The sequence below is a fragment of the Pollicipes pollicipes genome, unplaced genomic scaffold (assembly GCF_011947565.3).
Source record: "Pollicipes pollicipes isolate AB1234 unplaced genomic scaffold, Ppol_2.1 Scaffold_6686;HRSCAF=7923_pilon_pilon_pilon, whole genome shotgun sequence".
Classification (NCBI taxonomy): domain Eukaryota; kingdom Metazoa; phylum Arthropoda; class Thecostraca; order Pollicipedomorpha; family Pollicipedidae; genus Pollicipes; species Pollicipes pollicipes.
Genome location: NW_023596921.1, coordinates 46,848,021 through 46,866,914, shown reverse-complemented (window position 1 = coordinate 46,866,914; position 18,894 = coordinate 46,848,021). Strand labels below are relative to the sequence as shown.

At 54.9% G+C, this 18,894-nt stretch overlaps 1 protein-coding gene across 1 annotated transcript in view; it reads right to left on the bottom strand.

Annotated features, from left to right (window-relative positions):
* The window catches only part of Hil (peptidase hillarin), a 31,540-nt gene extending 15,972 nt beyond the window's left edge, over positions 1-15,568 (bottom strand). The window contains exon 1 of the mRNA XM_037231014.1: positions 14,586-15,568. Within this exon, the coding sequence (XP_037086909.1) occupies positions 14,586-15,128 (543 nt within the window). The 5' untranslated portion in view covers positions 15,129-15,568. The remainder of the gene's footprint in view (positions 1-14,585) is intronic.
* Between the last annotated feature and the right edge of the window lie 3,326 nt (positions 15,569-18,894).

Below are 18,894 nucleotides of genomic sequence, written 5' to 3'. Positions count from 1 at the left end.
TGGCGCACGATGTGACACCCGCGCTGTGACAGAGGTGTACGGTGTCATGTTCTCCTTGTGTGGTGTCACAGTGTCATGACCACATGGGCGCAATCATGGTGTGTTGCCACTACAATGCAGGCACTGCGACAACGGACGCTGCCATAGCAGCCGACCGTGACGCATCTCTCTCGTTGACGCCGTTCCACCGCCGTCGGCCGACGCCGCTTGGCCGGGAAGTCGGCAGCGTGCTGGCCTACGGCGCACGCGCGGCACCGAGCCCGCCCGGTGGCCTAGCACATCACGGCACGTGACACCCGGCGCCGCTCCAGCAGCCCGCACGCACATGTTTTCCGCACCAGTTCGTCACAGTGAGTCACGTGCGCCCTGGCGTGTCCGCCGACACCGAGCGCCGGACGCTCGGCACCCGAGACGACCGGCCGCAGGCGAACACCCCACTCCCTGCAAATGTCCTGAGCCTGCGTTCCGACCCCGGCCGTCAGACCCGTCCCGACTGGCAGAGATGAGAGGGACACCTGGGCGGCGCTCGGCACCACTCCATTCGAGTGTTTGCCGCGAGACAGTGAGCACCATGTCTTTTAGCAGCTGCCTTTGTCACGCGACGGGTCAGGAGTGCGATCCGAAACGTTCGAAGTTAAATGGGAGCCGTAATCTGGTGGATCAGCTTATTACAGCAGGTTAAGAATGCATCTCATTAGCCGCTCAAGGTAATCTAATAGCATAATAATCCTGCGTTGGTTGTTAAATGGCAAGACGCAGTTTGCAGGAAGGAAAACACTGCGCGAATGACGCGCATGTTTAAAATGTATTTTTAGCAAGGTAGCGTCATTAATGCTCCAGGTGATGGAAAGCCATGACAACGAATAAAGCCCCAGCCTCCAGAGATCGCTGCCTGCTCTGGTCATTTGGCGCCCCTCGCTGGATGAGGCTCCAAGGTTGCGCCCGAGCCCAGCTGACTGCGAGGCGGCGCTTGGAGCGGCGGCTCGGCGCGCGCGGCGTCACCAGGCCGGTACCGTGCGGTGGTTCCGAACAGCTGTCTCCCGCCTAACGGCGCGCCAGCCGCCGCCGGCCGCGGTCGGCGACTCGGTCTCCGGCCGGAAGGGGACGCCGCGCGGCGCCAGCGACCGGCCACGTGCACCGCCACGGCCTGGCCCGCCACAGGTCGCCAGCCATCTGACGACGGCCGTGCGCGCGAGGAGAGACAAACTCGGGCCGGCAGGCCATGTCACCGCCGTGTGCCCACCGCCGTGACCATCGCCGTGTCAATAGACACGGGTCGGGAAATGTCACGTTACGGTGCGACAACGGCTACATTGGCTGAAACCGTTTTTTTCTACGTTGGGAGATGATAGCTTTAGTGGCTCTGCAAATCCAATGCGCCTCAACATTCTGTGTTCGTGCAACGGATATGTCAGATCTCACTGAGCCAGGAAGGACGACTTCCTCAGACATTTCCACATCTTCGCCAGGCAGAGTTGAACAGCCGAAACAGTACGCAGCAGGCAAGGTGATGTCTTTGCCGTGCAAAGCTGCCTCGTGTCCAGAGCCGAGCTGGGAGAGCCGACGTCCGCTCCAGCGTAAGCAAAGAGCAGACCTCTGCCGAAGTGAGGCGGTCGGCAGTGGAGCCGCCGCCGGCCCGGGCTGTCTCGGCTCTCGGCTCGGCCCCGCACCGCCCTCTGGGGCGGCGACAGGCGGTGCCGGCCGCCCTCCATCGGCCGGCCAACAGCCCACCGGTCCCGGTCCGCCGCCGTGCCGCGTCATGCACGGCCTGGCCAGGTCGGGACGGTAGCCCTGGTCACGTCAGGCCAGCGGCCCGAGGTTACGCAACGACAGTTGTTTTGGTGCGGGCGCTGTGCATCATAACAGTGTCTTGTGTTCATTGGGGCTTGATTCTCAACAATTTCACAGATCAGGGGCACCAACGAGACAGTTGGTACAAGAGCCTGTAACACGGCTGTTCCTGGCCTCAGCGAACTTTAGTAAATACGTAACGCTTATGACAACTTTTATATCAGGGTATGCAATCAGTAATCTAACGCAATGCCAACTTCCTGCTTGCACGAAAGCTGACACATAACCTGTTTGCCCAACAATAGGATCCTAACCACTAACGTGGAAGCATTCGCCACACGCAATCTTACCTCGAACTTGGATATTTCAAGAACAAGGGGCGGGCAGGAAAACCAGGATCAGCTTCCTACACTGCCCATTGGTGCAGCCCCGTTTGCACTTACGTTGTGTGTATTCTTCCGCATGCCCTCTGAATGGGGCGCATTCAGTTTTTCGGCTGCAGTTTCCTCACTTTGTGTGCGAAGTCACAGAGAGCTGAGGTATTCAGCGCCAGTGCAGCGCACACCGAGGAACAACACCACGCAGGGCCGATGCTGGCCTGCAGCGCACAACGCAGCCGGCCGCCGCCGGTCCTCGCCTTGTCGCCGTGCTGAGCCACGGAACGACGATGCGGCGCTGGCTGATGACATTCCCAGCGCCCGGCGTCGACTCGGATATCTCCTGTGTCGAATCGAAGCGGACCCGGCCCTGCTCCCAGAGGACATTTCCCGCGCTGCTCCCCACTATCTGCTGCACAGCCTCCAACGTCCCTAGCATTAGAGTGACATGAGATTAGACCTAACATTAGACTACAGCTGATGACACTATCTGGCAGACCATTTGGCCATGTGACCGCGGTGACATTGCCCTGCGCAGACGGCGACCTGGAGGACGAAACAGCGAGTGCGTCGCCATCCAAGCCGTGCTGCATCGGCGCACTGCAGCCCGGGCCTGGTTCAGTCAGGCGCCGGACGGCCCAGGGAGCCGCAGATGATCACCGTCCATCGGGGTCTACAGCTCGTCCGATCCGGCACCGGGCGGCCCAGGGAACCGCAGATGATCACCGTCCACCGGGTCCACAGCTCGTCCGATTGCCAACCCGACGAAACAGCCGTTTCGGATCAGAAGCTGGTGGCAATTCTCGCGAGAGGCGGTATCCATATAAGGACATGCGCCATGAAATACATGATGGTGATTTCCACATGGTGATATCCATGAATACAAATCGTTTTCAAAAGCGCTCTAATAAATGCAGTGTAGCACGCAGCACGGGGTCGAGCATGACACGGTGTGCGTCCGCTGTATGTACATGTTAACTGCACACAAGCCCCAATGGCCGCACGCGAGCTGACACTGAGTCCACCCGCGGCGGCGCAACACGGCTCAACATTGTGAGCGATCAATTTAAAGAGCAGAGGGACTATCGGCATCACATTAAGATTAATGGCAATACGGACTTCCACCATATTAAGTGAGTGCTGCGAGCGTCCGTATACCTGCTAATCATGCTAATCGGCTCAGTTCAGCAGAAGTTTGGCCGCCGACGTGCTGCCATCTGGTGAGAGCGCTATTGCCATCGCCCAGGTGCCCTTCGCGCCTGGACCCCGTTCCCCGTTGTCAGACGCCGTCCACATGTTGTAACCTTAGGACACCACAGGTATGTGTGTCACAGCAGTCGCTACGCCTCGGCGTGCAATCGCCTGTGTGTGACGTCATAGATAGCTACCCCGGTAAGTACTTTGCCGATGGAGAACTGGGCTTTGGCGTCCACTGAACCACCAGTCCAACCATGCAGAAAACGAACGGCATGGACCTGACATAGGCAAAACAGACTTGTGTCTGGCTGCAGCAAAAGTGAATCCGTCTCCGTAATCAATTTCATTTTGGACAGAATCGGATTTGAATTCAGCTTCATTGGTTCGTGGGGTGAATCGGATTCGGAATTGATCTAAGTGTTTAGTGACCAAGTCACTGCTGAAATGGGATTCGACTGCGGTTCGTAGACCCGATTCGAAGGTTCACAAATATTTTAGTTAGTTTTTAAGGTACCACGCTGGAACCGTGCGAGACGGTGCCGAACTTGGGCATCACCTCCGACCGCGTAATGTCATAGTGAGCACATGTGTCACTGCCGAGCCGCCATTGTAACGGCATTCTGGCCCACCTGTCGCGTGTGCTTCAAAACGTCCCAGAGGCTGTCATTACCACCTTAGTCACCACCCCGGTTCTCTTGCACGTCCAATGGTGCCTTTCGGTTCACAGCCATAGTTCATAAATATGGGCCGAGTTTTCTCCTATAAAAAATTAACGTTGTTGCAAAAGTCAATTTCGCCATCGCAGGTTTGACCACGTCTAGGACCTGGGCGAGAAGCTAGAAACAGCTAGCGGATCACAGTCTGCTAACACTTACGCACCGCATTTCGACTGATGGACAGACACCCCGTTCCTCTGGCCTCCGAGCTGCGCGTCAGAGGCGACGCGAGAGGATGGTATCTGGGTAAAAATATACTTCTTAAAATACTTATTAACACTGAAACAATATTTTACTTGTTTAGTTTCCAGCTCTGAATAAAAAACACGCCCAGAAACGCACGCCCCAGGTTACGATGGATTAGACATGGAAGCGAAAAACTAATATGTCCTCGTTGGCATCCCGCCACGCTCTCGCATCCTCTCGCAGCTGCAGGTCACTTTCGCGCCGACAGTGGCCGGGGTGTGTTGCGACTTCAGCAGACAGACCGCATTCTTTCGCGCCGACAGTGGCCGGGTTGTGCTGCGACTTCGGCAGACAGACCGCATTCTTTCGCGCCGACAGTGGCCGGGTTGTGCTGCGACTTCAGCAGACAGACCGCATTCTTTCGCGCCGACAGTGGCCGGGTTGTGCTGCGACTTCGGCAGACAGACCGCATTCCCCGCAGTCAGGTGGCGATCGGTGGCAGCCAGCTGGTGACCAGACAGGAGCGCATGGCGACGGAAAGGCGGCCGGCTGGCGGCGCTTTCCGGCCCCGAACGCCGCCAAATGGTGACGGATCGCTGGCGCCGATAGCCAGCAGGCTCACCGGAGTCAGAGGGCCGACGGCCGACATCATCGCACCAACGTGCCACGTGGACGGATACCGGTTCAATGACAGCCCGCCGCGCGGCTGCGAATGAGTCCGCGCTGCAGACAGCAAACAACGTTACCTCGTCCTTGACTTTGGCCGCAACTGTCCGGGTCCATTGTCAACGAGGGCGGCGACTCTGTCGATGCCGGCCTACCTGTCGAGGTCAGCGCGCTTTGACGTGTGGCCAGCGTCCGCTGGTCATGCGGGTCTGGTAAGGTCACGGTGCCTCAAGGTGTGGTCAGCACCCTCTGGTCATGCGGGTCTGGTAAGGTCGGCGCCTCCACGTGTGGTCAGTGTCCGCTGGTCAAGCGGGTCTTGCGAATCGTGTACGTTACGATGTGCGGCCACGTGTCTCATGTACAACCCATTGTGGTGTGTCTACTCTGGTCATCAGAATCTGTTGTGCCTCTGCACTCCATGTGCGACACCAGGCCGGGCAGCGCGCGGCGCCAGTCTGCGTAGCCAGCGTCAGTATCAGACTATCATAATTAGTACCAGCATATCGGAAACCATCCACAGGGTGGCTTTTGCGGTTTCGGGTCATGGTCATGTTTCAAACTGCATACTAAAAGGTGCAGTATAAAAAGCTCACGCTAAAAATATGCAATAAAATGATACGAACAATGAGTAGAGCTATCTATGCACTATGGGCCGGATCAGATCAGTGGTCAGTGGCCAATGGTCAGTCACATTACATATGAAGGCACAAATGCGTTCAGCCTTGTGGCATCACAGACCCATGATGGCAGGCGGTTCCAGGCAGCTGCGGTCTGATACGAAACTGTGTGTGGCGGTCAATCAGTGTCTGCGAAGGTGCAGGCTATCTCTGTTCGAGGCGCGCGTTTGACGGGTCGAAACAGTGGCTCATGATTCAAAAAGCGCGCGGACCCCGTGAGGCGCGCTCCCCTCCTTCAGCGCCATAAACACTTTAATCACGTTGCGGCGCGTCACCATGGCCTCGATCCTCGGCCAAGCAAGGGAATCTCGAGCCGGAGTTATACGATGGTGCCTTTTGGAGCTGGTAATTACTTTTGCAACGAAGCTGATCCTGATTGTCTTTTTTATGGTGTAGTTGACTCTTGGTCGAACCACCCCACACGCACAGAATGGACGTGATATAAGAGAACACGTGCGCCTGAATGATAATTTCGTGAAGATCTGAAGTGAAGTCATGACGGGATTGTATAGAGAAACGAGGATGTCATTGCATTTGTTCACGATGCCCGAGACATTGACGCCCCATGACCGGCTGCAAGCAACTATGAAGCCGATAATTTTAATGCGACTCAATGCATGCACAGCCGAACCGTTTGCTTCAAAAGGGAGGTCAGCTGACCTTTTAAATTTTTCTTTGACCCGACGAGCATAAGAGCGGCTTTGATTTCGTTCAGTTAGAGAGAGCTGGTACTGAACCGGTACTGAATCTCCCGCATGATTTTGAGGTCGGCGAGACCCGGTCCGTCAGGAGGCGCGCCGTCCAGGCGCAGAGTGCCGTCAGCGTAGGGGATGAGGCAGCCATGAGTCAAGTATCCATGTCAATTGTGGGTAAACAAAAGGAACAAAATAGGACCCACGATTGAGCCCTGGGGCACACCGCATGACCTGGGAGGGTGAGCCGTCGTCCACACACCAGCTGCCCTCGACCACTCAAATAACTTCTAAACCATCCAACCGGTGACGCTATACCAAGAAAGCTTGATGAGCAGGGCGTCGTGGTCGACGCTAACAAACGCCTTTAACAGATCGATCGTCGTTACCGACGATACAGGACCGTCGTCGGTGTTGGTGACCAGGTGTTTGAATGCGACGAGGCCGGCATTCTCGGTTGAGTGGTGCACCCCATAGACATACTGAGATGGATGGAACAGCCCCGTCGCGTTGAAATATTCTGTTAGCTGTGAGCAAGCTAAATGTTCTAAAAATTCTTAGAGAGCACAATGAGCAGAGATATGGGCCTATTGCTAATCGGCACAACTGGATTACCTGACTTCGGAATTGGTTCAACAAGGCCAAGCGTCAGGCCCAACGCGTGCCTGCTTCCCCCCCCCCCCTTCCGCCATGTACCAGCGGATGACCTTGAGCCCGCCGGACGGGAGTGGGAGTAGAGGTGGGGGGGGGGGGGGGGGGGAGAGGGCGGCCTCTGAAGTCGCGTCAGACGCCGTCCGTGCGGGCCGATGCACCCAGCCGTGCATAGTAGACAGCGAGGAGGAGCGGACGCCTCTGGAGAGAGCGCGGTGGAAGTCGGGCGAGCTGAGCAATACGCCAGTCATTTCCGGTATCCAGAGGATAGGAACATACAACATGGTGTACGCAGAGCGGAGAGATGGTGAAAGGATCCCACGAGTTCAGAGAGCTCCTCGCCAGCGCATAGGCTCAGTAAGCAAGGGCAGCAGATAGAGCGCAAGTAGCTTTGGGAAAGGACCCAGCCAACAGCTGCGGCAGTAAAGGGAGATGGGAAATCGATGGAGGAATGCCGGCCTGATAATGCCGAGGGGAAAACAACTGGGATACGCAAAGGAAGAGAAAGGACCAGAGGCCCTTGCGAGGAAAATGAGGGGGTAGAGATGAGGAAGAGCGAGGAATCAAAAAAGAAAGAGGGAGAGATAGAGAGAGGAAGCGATGAATGAATGGAGCGGAGAACATTGAGGGGTGAAAAGAATCGTGGATGGAAAGATCAAGAATAGGCACATCACGCAGAACACCTCTCCGACTTGATTTTAATGTTTCTGGCGCAAGATGTAGAATCGCGTCAACCCTAGCACTGACGAGAGGAGTGAATACATTTGTCCTTCATGACCTTCTCGAGAATATCTGCAGAGCAGCGTATGTCGTGAAATGTTTACGTTATCTCTTACATCAATTTCACGCTTACTCTGAAATAGTTATGCCCAGGTCATGTAAGGTCAGCGACCTAAGGCAGTTTTCGCTTGAGCATGTTATGCCAAACTGTGGATAAAACTTGAGATAATCCAGCAATGTGTTGTCATATGGTCCTTCTTTGGTCTTCCTAGTTGGTTTACCGAATGTTGTCGTTCCCTTACCTACAATAACATATTGTGGTCATCACCATCGTTCACTGGCCCAACTCGACCTCAGGCCCTCTCCATTTGGTAACATCCACTGTGGTGGCAAAAATTTCCGGATTTACTTGCTCATTATCCAAGAGCTCCGCCTATTAATCCACGAGTGGAATTTTAAGATCAAATGTCATTTTAGGTCACTAAACCGACCGGAGTATTTTTTCTTTTGTTTTGGAGGAGAAATTTGTTTGATTTTATATTTCCATTTGGGAACACCGTGCATCACTATCGGTATGTTTCGGTTCCATGCGCTCCTTTACTCCATAATGTCAATGGCACTATTTTATGTGAAAAAGATGACGCAAACATATTTTTTTTAGATGGTTGCCTCATTCACCTTGCATGATCTTGAAAACTGACCTATTGTTAGTAAGGTTTGTTTTTCGTTGGCCTTAGACCCAATATGCTCCTTCGACCAGAACCACATTCTTATCCAGACGTGATGCTGTAACCTCAGAAAGGTCAACATAGGTCTCTGCCTAGGTTAAAACAAATTAAGGTGTTTCCCAATTGGCTCTGACACCGCCACCGGCTGCCGCCGGCAAAAAAGGAACACCCCTGATTGGCAAGGACACTTCTAGTTCATCATGAAAAAATGACTGTGCTGTTCTGTGTCAAATATCCTTGGATGATGCAAATCGTTAACATACAGTTCTTATACTATACTGGATACACAGGTCCACGTAAGTTTGAGCTCAAGAAGCATTCTTTGGAGCAAACCCCGTGAAAGAAAGAAATATGACACTTTAAATATATCCCCGATAGTTTGCACGCTGGCTTTGGGTTCAGAGTGTGCACTTGTTAAGCAAAGCTTATTGTGTGCATCCTGAACCCACCACCCAAGTCGTGCCGTCCAGTTCAAAGGGGTATTTTTGCCTCCGCCCTTTCAACGGACAGGAATGCGGAGGGTTTTACGTGTACCACATTGCTGTGGCACGGCCGTTCAGGTCGAGCCAAACGATGTGCCCGCTCTGGGACTCGTGCCCAGTGCCCCTGGATTACGGGTCCAACATCCTTCCCTACACCACGAAGGCGGCGTTTGGCATGATGCCTGATATGACCTTGACCTTAACCTCAAACACGAAAATGACCCGGGTGCATCTTGTTAAGATTGGTATGACCTACCGAACAAGGTTGAATTCATCTCTTTCCAATCCGAATATACCTTCCTTTCCATCTCTCTATATACCATCTCTTTCCAATCCGAATATACCTGCAGGTGGCGGATGCCTGCCCCCCCCCCCCCCTCTCCCCCGCCCCATCAGAACAAAGTTGACGCGGACCACCGCTAATGCGCCGGGACAAACCCGATACATGGGACAATCTAAAAAATGTGCCTGTGGTAGTAGCAATATGCATACCCTGTCAGCTCAACATCGCACCTCAAAATCAGAAACGAGTTACGTCATAATGCTTAGCTGTCCTGATGAAGATTTGTGCAACGTCCAAAAATGTGGTCAACTAAATGCTATCCCGGCGTGATAATTTATCTACCACTGTCTAGAATGTAGCCAAATAGCGTGGGCGAGAACAAACCGACTTTGAGAGGGGCTGTCATTGCGATTTAAAAGGGCCGATCTACTTTCTTGTGGAGTGAAAACCAAGAGATGCACAAACGAGAGAGGGAGATGATTATCTAAAGGCGAAAGTAGCCTCAGCGTGCAGGCATGCAGATCGCATCACATCCAATGACCACTCATCGGAAGGTCTAACATGTACCTTCTGGCATGGCCGGGTATGACCGAAAAGACTTAGAGCAACAGCTGATGTGAACAATGGTGAGAATGCCAGACCAACGAAAAAGTGTGTAATCGGAGTCTCAAACGCAGCCGCTGTTCACTCTGTCGGTGGAGCTCGCCAAGCTCTCACAGCTTCCAGCTATGAGCCGCAGCTGGGCTACATGGGCGCAAGAGGCAGTCGGATCACCCACGCCCAGCATCTAACTAGTCGCGAAGAATTTAAAGCGCTGGAGAAATTACTTTCTCTTCCCGGGCCGGCAGCTATGCAAATGGCCCGACCGTGGAGGCCGCCGCTGGCACGACGCTGAAGCGGCCTCGGCGGTTGCGGCGGTGGTGGTGGTGGCGGGTCAGGCGTGGCAGTGACCCGCCCCCGCCGGCAGCCAGTGCAAGCGCCCCTCCCGGCGCCGCCACCTCCATGACGCCGGTGAAAGCGCCACAATCGATCCACGCGCGACGCATCGATCGCCGGCGACAGGTGTTCGACAGGTTGGCGAGCGTGCAGAGCCGGCCGGCCCCCGTATTGGCGGCGTCGGCGTAGCGGCAGCGTCGATGGGGAGGGGGAGGGGAACCGGCAGGCGCCAAACGCCTCAGGCGGCGGCAATGGTGCACCGCGCGCCAGCCGTTGACCGGAGTCGCCGGAGACAGAGTGCAGGGCCATAGATGTGCGGTTGACAATGACCAAGCGGTCGTGTTTTGTGCTGGTCCTCCCGGCAGTCCCCTGCCGCCGCGCGACAATAAAACTGCTTTGGAATTCGGATCAATTTCACTCAGCGGCTGAAATGGTGTCCGGTGATCGTAACTGCGAACTCATTTACCCCAGGCGAAGGAGAGACCGGCACACATCAAGTGAACGCTTGCTGTCTGAGCGAGCCGGAGCCGGCTTGGTACTTTATCACGGTGGAGCCTCAGTGAAGAGCGGATCAATACGGAGTGCTCCGGGCCGCCACTAGCTTCCGCCGGCGCGAACCGGCTGAGTCAGCCGAGCGCACGGTAGCGGGCTGAGGTAACGGGAGCGACCTAGCTGAGCGACCCGCCGCCGCCGGGCCGCCGGCCGAGCGGAGCGACCTGTCTGGCGGCGACGCACCGCCGTAGCCGGCCTGTCTGGCGGTGACGCACCGCCGTAGCCGGCCTGTCTGGCGGTGACGCACCGTCGCAGCCAGACTCGGCGCGGACGGGACGGACAGGCAGAATGGCCCGGTGAGGAGACTCACTGCCACGAGCGGCAAGAGCGGGGAGGAACGGACAGACTGGCCCAGTGAGGAGCCTCACTGCCACGAGCGGCAAGGGCGGGGAGGAGCCGACAGACTGGCCCGGTGAGGAGTCTCACTGCCACGAGCGGCAAGAGCGGGGAGGAGCCGACAGACTGGCCCGGTGAGGAGACTCGCTGCCACGAGCGGCAAGAGCGGGGAGGAGCCGACAGAATGGCCCGGTGAGGAGACTCACTGTCACGAGCGGCAAGAGCGGGGAGGAACCGACAGACGTACACAGCTGGCAGACAGCCACTGTCAGCTGGGGAGGCGTAAGATGGCGGCCATTGGCAAAAAAAAACTGGATAGAAATTGTGCCTTTTTTGTTGTACTGTCGTTCTCTTTCATCTGCCCGTTGTGTGTTTCTAGGCGGCTGAGCGCTTCGTGGTGCTCTGAGCTCATTACCGCGAGATACGTTGTCCATACCACGATCCGGACAGGATTTTTTTTTCTCCGAAATCAGTGTTTGGAAAAACAATGTCAAATCGAGTGACACGCGCTTAGTATATCAGCAAAACGCAAGGTAATAGTAATGCTACCATAGCCTCAGAACACAAAAAGCAAGCCTTGGAATGATGAATAGGACATGTGACATCTGTGAGCAGCACACTTTTGGCCCTCGGCGATGGTGAAGTGCACGTTCATTCGGGCTTCAACGCAAGTGCCCCATGCCCATGAGGAAACAAACATTACACCTAGGAGCCTCCTTGAGGTCTAACCTCTGTTTTCAGCGGCCCTTCGATTGGCTCAACTATATTAATACGTTCTGAAGCACTGCGTTGGCCCGTGCCACAGCTGTGTGTTAGCCCTCTGTTGTGCAGTGCGGCGGTCTGTTTCTGACCCACCGTACGACCTCCACACTCGCAGAAGAGTATGGAGGTCAAGCGCACACTTGGCTGGGGTCACACGTACGCAGCGCATCTAGATCGAGTGGTTTGCGTGATTCGAAATTGTTGCCTGTCAATGTTTTTGGGCATTTATTGATTGCTTATTCTAAGCAAAAACAATGCAGTCCATTAAAGCCCACCACGCAATCGTCGTCTTCTATCCTTCAGCCGACTGGTCCTCACTGGTCAAGCTACCGGTCCTGGCAGTCAATAAGGAGGCTCCAATTAACGGCCGACTGCATCTACAGTCGACATACCGAGCATTGGGAAATTATTCAGACAGGAACATTAATACCTTTGACACTTGTAGCGACTTTACAACGAGTTGTGTGGTGTCCTCAAATATAGTTTCCTGCGAAAGCGTCAATTTGCTAGTAACTTAAAGAGAGAGTACCACATTCTCAAAACTATGCCCCCAGACACTTAAGATAACGAAGCAATTGCCGTTTGTGGCAGATGGGGGACCGTCCCCTCCCCCCCCCCCCCCCTATAGCAGGCTTGCGGTCCATGTCTCACTGCCTCTCCGCCTTCCATAGCGGCCGCGGCGGCTAGCGGCTGCCTGGCGTGAGTGGCCGCCGTCGGCGCAGGCCTCAGCGACGGTCCCTGCTCTGCTGTGTGGGAGCGCGGCGCCAGCTGGCCGGCCGCTCGGCAGCGGCACCACAGATGGCTGCCGGCCAGCGGCGGCCGGGCCGGGCCAGGCCGGCGGCGCCACCGCCGGCGCACGAGTGCCGCCCGCACCGTCACCGCAGCGCACGGCCTCGGCCGGAGGCCAGCCGCGACACCCCGGGCCAGCACCGGTCAGAGGGGAGTGGCAGAAGGTGCCGGCCATCGCCCGGGAACAGGTGGCGGCCGCCGCCCGAGAGAAGGCGGCGGCCGCCGCCCGGGAGAAGGTGACGGTCGACGCCCGGCAGAAGGTGACGATCACCGCCCCGGAGAAGATGGTAGCTACCGTCCGAGAAAAGGTAGCGGCCCCCATACGGGCTGGCCAGCGATGTCGGCCACCGGCCGCTCACTCGCCGCTCCCAGCCGTCCAGCTGGGCGGCGCGCCGATCGCACGCACGCCCCGCCGCAGGTGTGACCCATATGCACGGACCGGACTAGCACGGGCGGTGTCGGGTCAGACGAGTCCGATCGAGCCGCGGCCCGGACGGCCGGCCGCGGTGGCCCGCTCACGCTCCAGATAGCAGCAGCCGCTAGCCGGAGTCAGTGGAGCGGCGCGTCCGCCAGCACCAAACGGCCGTCAACAACAGCCGCCTGTCCGGCCGCTGGGGACCGGCCTGCGCGGGGAGGCGGCAGCGGCCAACCCGATAGTCACAACCTCTACCGAAGCGCTCAATGATGATTGGTAAAATGGCCATACACGGTCTTTGGCGCCGGAATGGGACAGGTGTCAGCTTGTGGACCGGATGAGCTGTCCGTCTTCGCCTGATGAAAGTCGGGGCCCAGCTGAGCTGCAGAGAAAAGCAGCAGAGGAAAGAAAACGGCCTGTCACGTGGCGGTCCGTTAGGCGGTGTATGTTAGACATCACCGCCAGCTCAGAGGGCATGCTTGAGCACCACCCGCGCTGGGGGAGCCGAGGGTCTGGCCGCCGGCCCGGGGCACCTGTCTGAGGTCCCGCGTGGCTAACCACGCCCATCGGTCACGAGAGCCGGAGAGGGATCCGCTGAGGACCAGGTCTCGGCCGGCGACAAACATTGGCCAGCTGCCCGCAGCGCTGCGACCGGCTGGCCAGGCGACACTTGTCCCTCTGCCCAAATAAGGTAGCCTGCCCAGCCGTACCCACGCTCGCCAGCCTGACGCACCACTGACACTAGTGCAGGCTCACCTGACGCGCCCCGGAACTCGTGCAGGCCTCAGGTGGCGTACATATCGCATTGATTAACGTGGTGGCGGAGAAGTTTGGCTGGTCCTTCTACATTGAACATTAAGCCATATATATATATATATATATATATATATATATATATATATATATATATATATCCATAACATGGTTGAGCGTTTTTGCTGAAAGCTCGTTTGTGTGTGCCGCAAGCGGACGACAGTTTTGCAAGGCGTGAACGTCACATGTTTTCAATGTGCTTTTTGCAGGTGTCCAGCTCGATTTTTAATGTGTTTTGATGTGAACATTTCTTGAGCTGCGTCTTAATGCATATACACATTTTTTAAGGAGGACGTGTGCTCCCGTTGCCTCACCCCCTCTCCTTGAACACGACCCCGGACGAGATGAACACTTCTAGGTGTGCCCAAGGGCCACGCGCGGCATGTATCCCTCTCTTGAGCTAAGAAGTTCACAGTTAATATTCAACGGTTTGGCAGCAATTCGGCCAAAATCTTCGATTTTCGGGTTATCTCATATCCCTCTAAGGAAAGTTATGGCTACGAGCCAATTGGCGTTGCCCACATATTTATGCACAAATTCCGCGAGGCTTCCGGCTCAACCGCATGGTCTTTTCCAGATGTCTTTGGGTGGCTGGCTCAAATAAGATACCACAATATTGAAGAACTAGTAACCATGCCTATGTAACTTTCAGGCAGCGTTTCGCGTTCGTTGCAATTGTCAGCATCTCTGCAAACGACAATCCGCGCGCATAGCATTCGCATTCTGAGGCCTGAGGCCGCTGTCCTACATGTGTGCACCTGACAGCAGGGCAGCGATCACGTACCAAATACTTGGGGATGGGTGTGGCTCACTTACCAAATATTCGGTGATGGGCTTGGCCTCGCGTTTGTAGCCCTTCTGAAGCACGGTCTGCTTAAGGGCATGTTGAATATGCAGCGCACTCGCGTCGTAACGTCCGTATTTGTAGTCACTGTGATTGCTCGTGCTGTGTCCGTTGGAGGGCGGCGGATGGCTGGTGCTCGTGTTGAGCACTGACTTGATGAGCATCGCCTCATTATCGATGTTGGCCCTGCCGCCGGCGCGGATCTGTTCGTTGACGTACGTCTGCGACTTCGGCACGCTGAGCGCAGTGCGGATGCCCACCGCGTTGCCGTCGATCTGGCCAGGCGTGATCTTCGGCACATGGCTCTGGCAATACACCTCCTTGTCGACCTGGCTGTTCTGGTTGTTGTAGTAGTTCTTCAGCGTCAGCTTGGTGCCACACACTGCGCACTTGAAGCACTGTGAGTGGAAGAACGTGAAGTCCTTCAGAGGACCGACTCTGTCCACTTGGTACACTGTATGGCGACATCGCAGACAGTGCGTGTCGTAGAAGTTCGCACGCTGTGCGAACGACATTTTATCACGTTACACTGCGTCACACCTTTTTACTGTCCGCCCCCACCCTGCACTAGTGATACGCAGCAGCCCGCGCCATTTTGGTGAGCCGGCCGCGGGTGTATGGCAGGCACTGATGCATAGCAGAGGATGGACTCGATTCACTAGCGCTGCGGCGCAAGCAGCGGCTTTCCTTACTCGCCTACGGCGTCAGTCCAGCCAATCTGAAAAACACTGCTCACTTGGTCCCTGCGCTTCTCAACACTTAGCGCCGACTTCAGTACAGTGACCAGCACGGAGCGCCGTTACCGCGGCAACTGTGCGGGCGCGCTGACAACACGTCGACCGAACCACCTGCTGTGGCCCCGCCTCGCGCGACGGCCAGCGTTCCGCGGCGCCAGTGAACGCGGTGTTTCCGAGCCGTGCGCATTTAACCTAAACCTGGACAATCCACGCAGGTATTCAACCGCTCATGCACCCGAACAGTTTATGTCTTTAGCGTCCAGCGTGTTGAAATTGCAATAGGGTTCTGAAGTGAAGAATGTGTAAATTTCGGACCGCATTTGTCACGTGACATTTGTGTCTACAGTCTCCCCGCAGTGAGACCTCGTCTTTGAACGAGTTCTTGACGGGAAAACGTACATTTGTTGCATTTTGCTGTGGGATATAAATAAGCTCACACGCTCGGTCTGTGGCTATGTGCTATTTTTACAATAAGTTTCGTTTTACAAAGAGCATACGCGTCCACATGAAAACTTGATGCCTTGACATATTTAGCCATGGAGCCACGAACGTATTTGGCCATGAAGCCATCAATGCCACAAACGGGACAGTGTCTGTGACGCACTTCAAGCAATGCTGTCCGTAAAATCATGTTTCTCTCCTCGAAAGCGACATTACCAAGCATATCCCTGCACAAAAACAGCGCCTCATAATGTGCCACGTTCCCTGCTTCCTTCACCGCCGGCGCTGCACCATCGGCTGCCGTGTCCGTCTTGGGCTGCGCGGGCCGCGGCCGCGGAGGGCGGCGGACCATGTCCGCTCCAGGAGCGCTGTCCGCGCGGGCCGCCGCCGCCGGAGAGCGTGGCAGCCGGCCTCCGCGGCCGGGCCACAGCGAGAGCGTCGCCGCGCCGCCGCACGGCCTCCCGGTCGTTGCCCCGGCGGTACGGGGCGCCGCCGCCGCCGCCGGTCGGCCTGCAGCGGGGATGCCCCGCCCAGGCGTCTGGCGAGATCTTGAGCAATGTAGCCCTCATGGTGCGAAATACTTTGGAAGAGAACGGAATGCGTGATAGTTATGTACTCCGCTTAAACTTTTCATCGATTAAATGTCACGCAACCATCCCGATTTAACGCTCAAACCAGCCCCAGCACTGAACGGTGCACGGTCATTCATGGACCTAAGGTATACGGACATTGTAGGTGTCAGGTTCTGCCAAATCTATAAAACGGTGTCTTATAAGCTCCCTGAAGACTTGAATTATAGAGGGTTGATACAAGATCCGTCACAAATCTTGAGCAGTGATCATGACACGGGCAAGAGTCCCAATGGACCTTTACTGCTGAAGTGCCACTCAAAGATCCTGTTTTAAAATTTAGCTAGGTTTAACCGATGATAAAAAGGCAATCATTCACTTTTCATTTCACAAACGGATACTGACAATGTCCTCCGGCCAGACTGGTTAAACAATATTTGTGATACCCCATCACAGGCCATTTTTGGTTAGTCGCATGAATACACACACAAACACATACATTCACTCAACGCTGTACACGGCAAAGGTGTCGTGTTATCGATACCCTTGCAGGACACACAGCCTTGACTGCGCGCTTACGGTCCGGATAGCCGCCGCGGAGCGTACGCACGCATCGGGCCTATGCCGATCTGCCGTGGGCTGGTGGTCAGAGGACTGCTTCGGTGGCCCAGAGCGAGGCCGTGTCCCGGGGGAGTCCTCGGACCAAAGAGTCTGTGTGAAGTCAGACCACGCCCGCGAGCCCACCGCCACAGGCGCGGGTTGACACCGCGTTAATCCCGCGGCAGGGCGAGCACTCCCCAGCTGCCGCTATCGATGAGCAGGACTTGTTTGATGAGAGTCCTACCGACGTCTGACTTGATGCGAAAACCTCCCAACCGTATTTGCACGTGCACTAACCAACTGCGCCACCGAGCTAGAGCATCAGCTTTGTGATGTGGAGTGTACGGCTAGAACAATCAGCTTTGTGTGCTGCGAGGGGAGTCACAATCGATTCGGATAGCGATACTCTCGCTGATTCACAAGGAAATCGTTTTCTTTGCGATTTCTAGTGATTCAAATTCAGAGCTCAGCCAACCACGCTGTCGGTGAATCTCCTCAAAGGGAGAGGCAATCAGCAGCGTATATCCATAGCCTGACAGGTTATACAAGGGCGCATGTAGAATTTCACAACCATAGGCGGAGGGGGAGAGAAGTTCATCCCAAGAAGATGCACCGAAAACCGAGCTTTGTGAGCCTAATACCCGTCAGCTTTCTTGCATTCCGTAAAACAGCATCGCGTGTTCCCGATCTTCTTATTCTTGTGTGCCTGCCTGAAATTGTAACTGTCAATGTGAAGTCACCTACATATCAATACATGTTATATATTTGGAACGGGAGCACGTGCTCCCGGGGCTACAGTGCGCAATGTGCTGCAATACATGGTGTCTGGGCTTTAAGTACACCAAATGGCGCACAATTATGCGTAGCTGGATTGTAATAAAATGCATGCCATATTTACATCGTTGAGCCAATCACACAAATGGTTAATCTAATTAATTGCTGTCATCTAGATCGGCTTAATTGGTACCAGTTCCGGAACATAGGTTTGTCCTCTTCGATCAGAGTCAGATTCGACTCGATTTCTTTTTTTTTAGAAGACGCCCTGCGCTGCTCAAAGCTACAGTCGGAATCAAACCATGTGTCGTGAGCCATAGTCAAAATCGACGCCACTGAGGTGAAATAAGAAGAAATCTGCGTCTAGTCAGCAAAATTATTACATTTAAACGGATAATCATTTATTCATCCGCTTGCCATAGCAAACGACCATTCATTAAAACGGCCAGAGTATTCATACAACGTGCGAAATTTGCGTTAAAAGGACGCTACCAGACTTCTCCAAAGCACGTGGAATCTAGGCCGTGGAACAACGTCTTGTCAAATAAAAAATCTGACAAGATGTACATAAAAAGCATCATGGTGAGATTTTGGCTGACCAAGTTTACATCAGTATTACGCATGGTAAAATGGAACGTTTTTGACCTTAACAGTTCATGAGGCTTGATATTTTCGGGCTCGTGTCCGTGACATTGCACCCGAAAGTGACAAATAGCGTTTTTTTCTGTACTGAAACACACTTCCAAGAGGTTTTCTGGAGGTTCTTATTGTCGTTATTGTTTTCAAGTGCATTTCTATTGTTCAAGCTGATTTTTCAAGGTCAAGCTGTCCATGGCCAAGTTAGGTTAAACTGGGACCTTTCTGACCAGTTTTGACCCATTGAGGGTCGTGTGATTTCTACCTTAAGGGTCCATATCTTACATCTTTGGAAGGTCATTGAAGCACTGTTTTCCTCCATCAACATGGCTTATATAGTTCTGATGCAACATTGGCGGGACGGTCCAATGCAACGATAGCCTTGCACCCCTTGACCTGAAAGTGATATACCATGGATCACACCGTCGATGTTCACTAATACCATAAGTTGTGCAGTGCCTTAGCGAGGAACATTATTCACATAGATAACATAGTAGTAATAGCCTTATTCCCCGGAGAGAAAC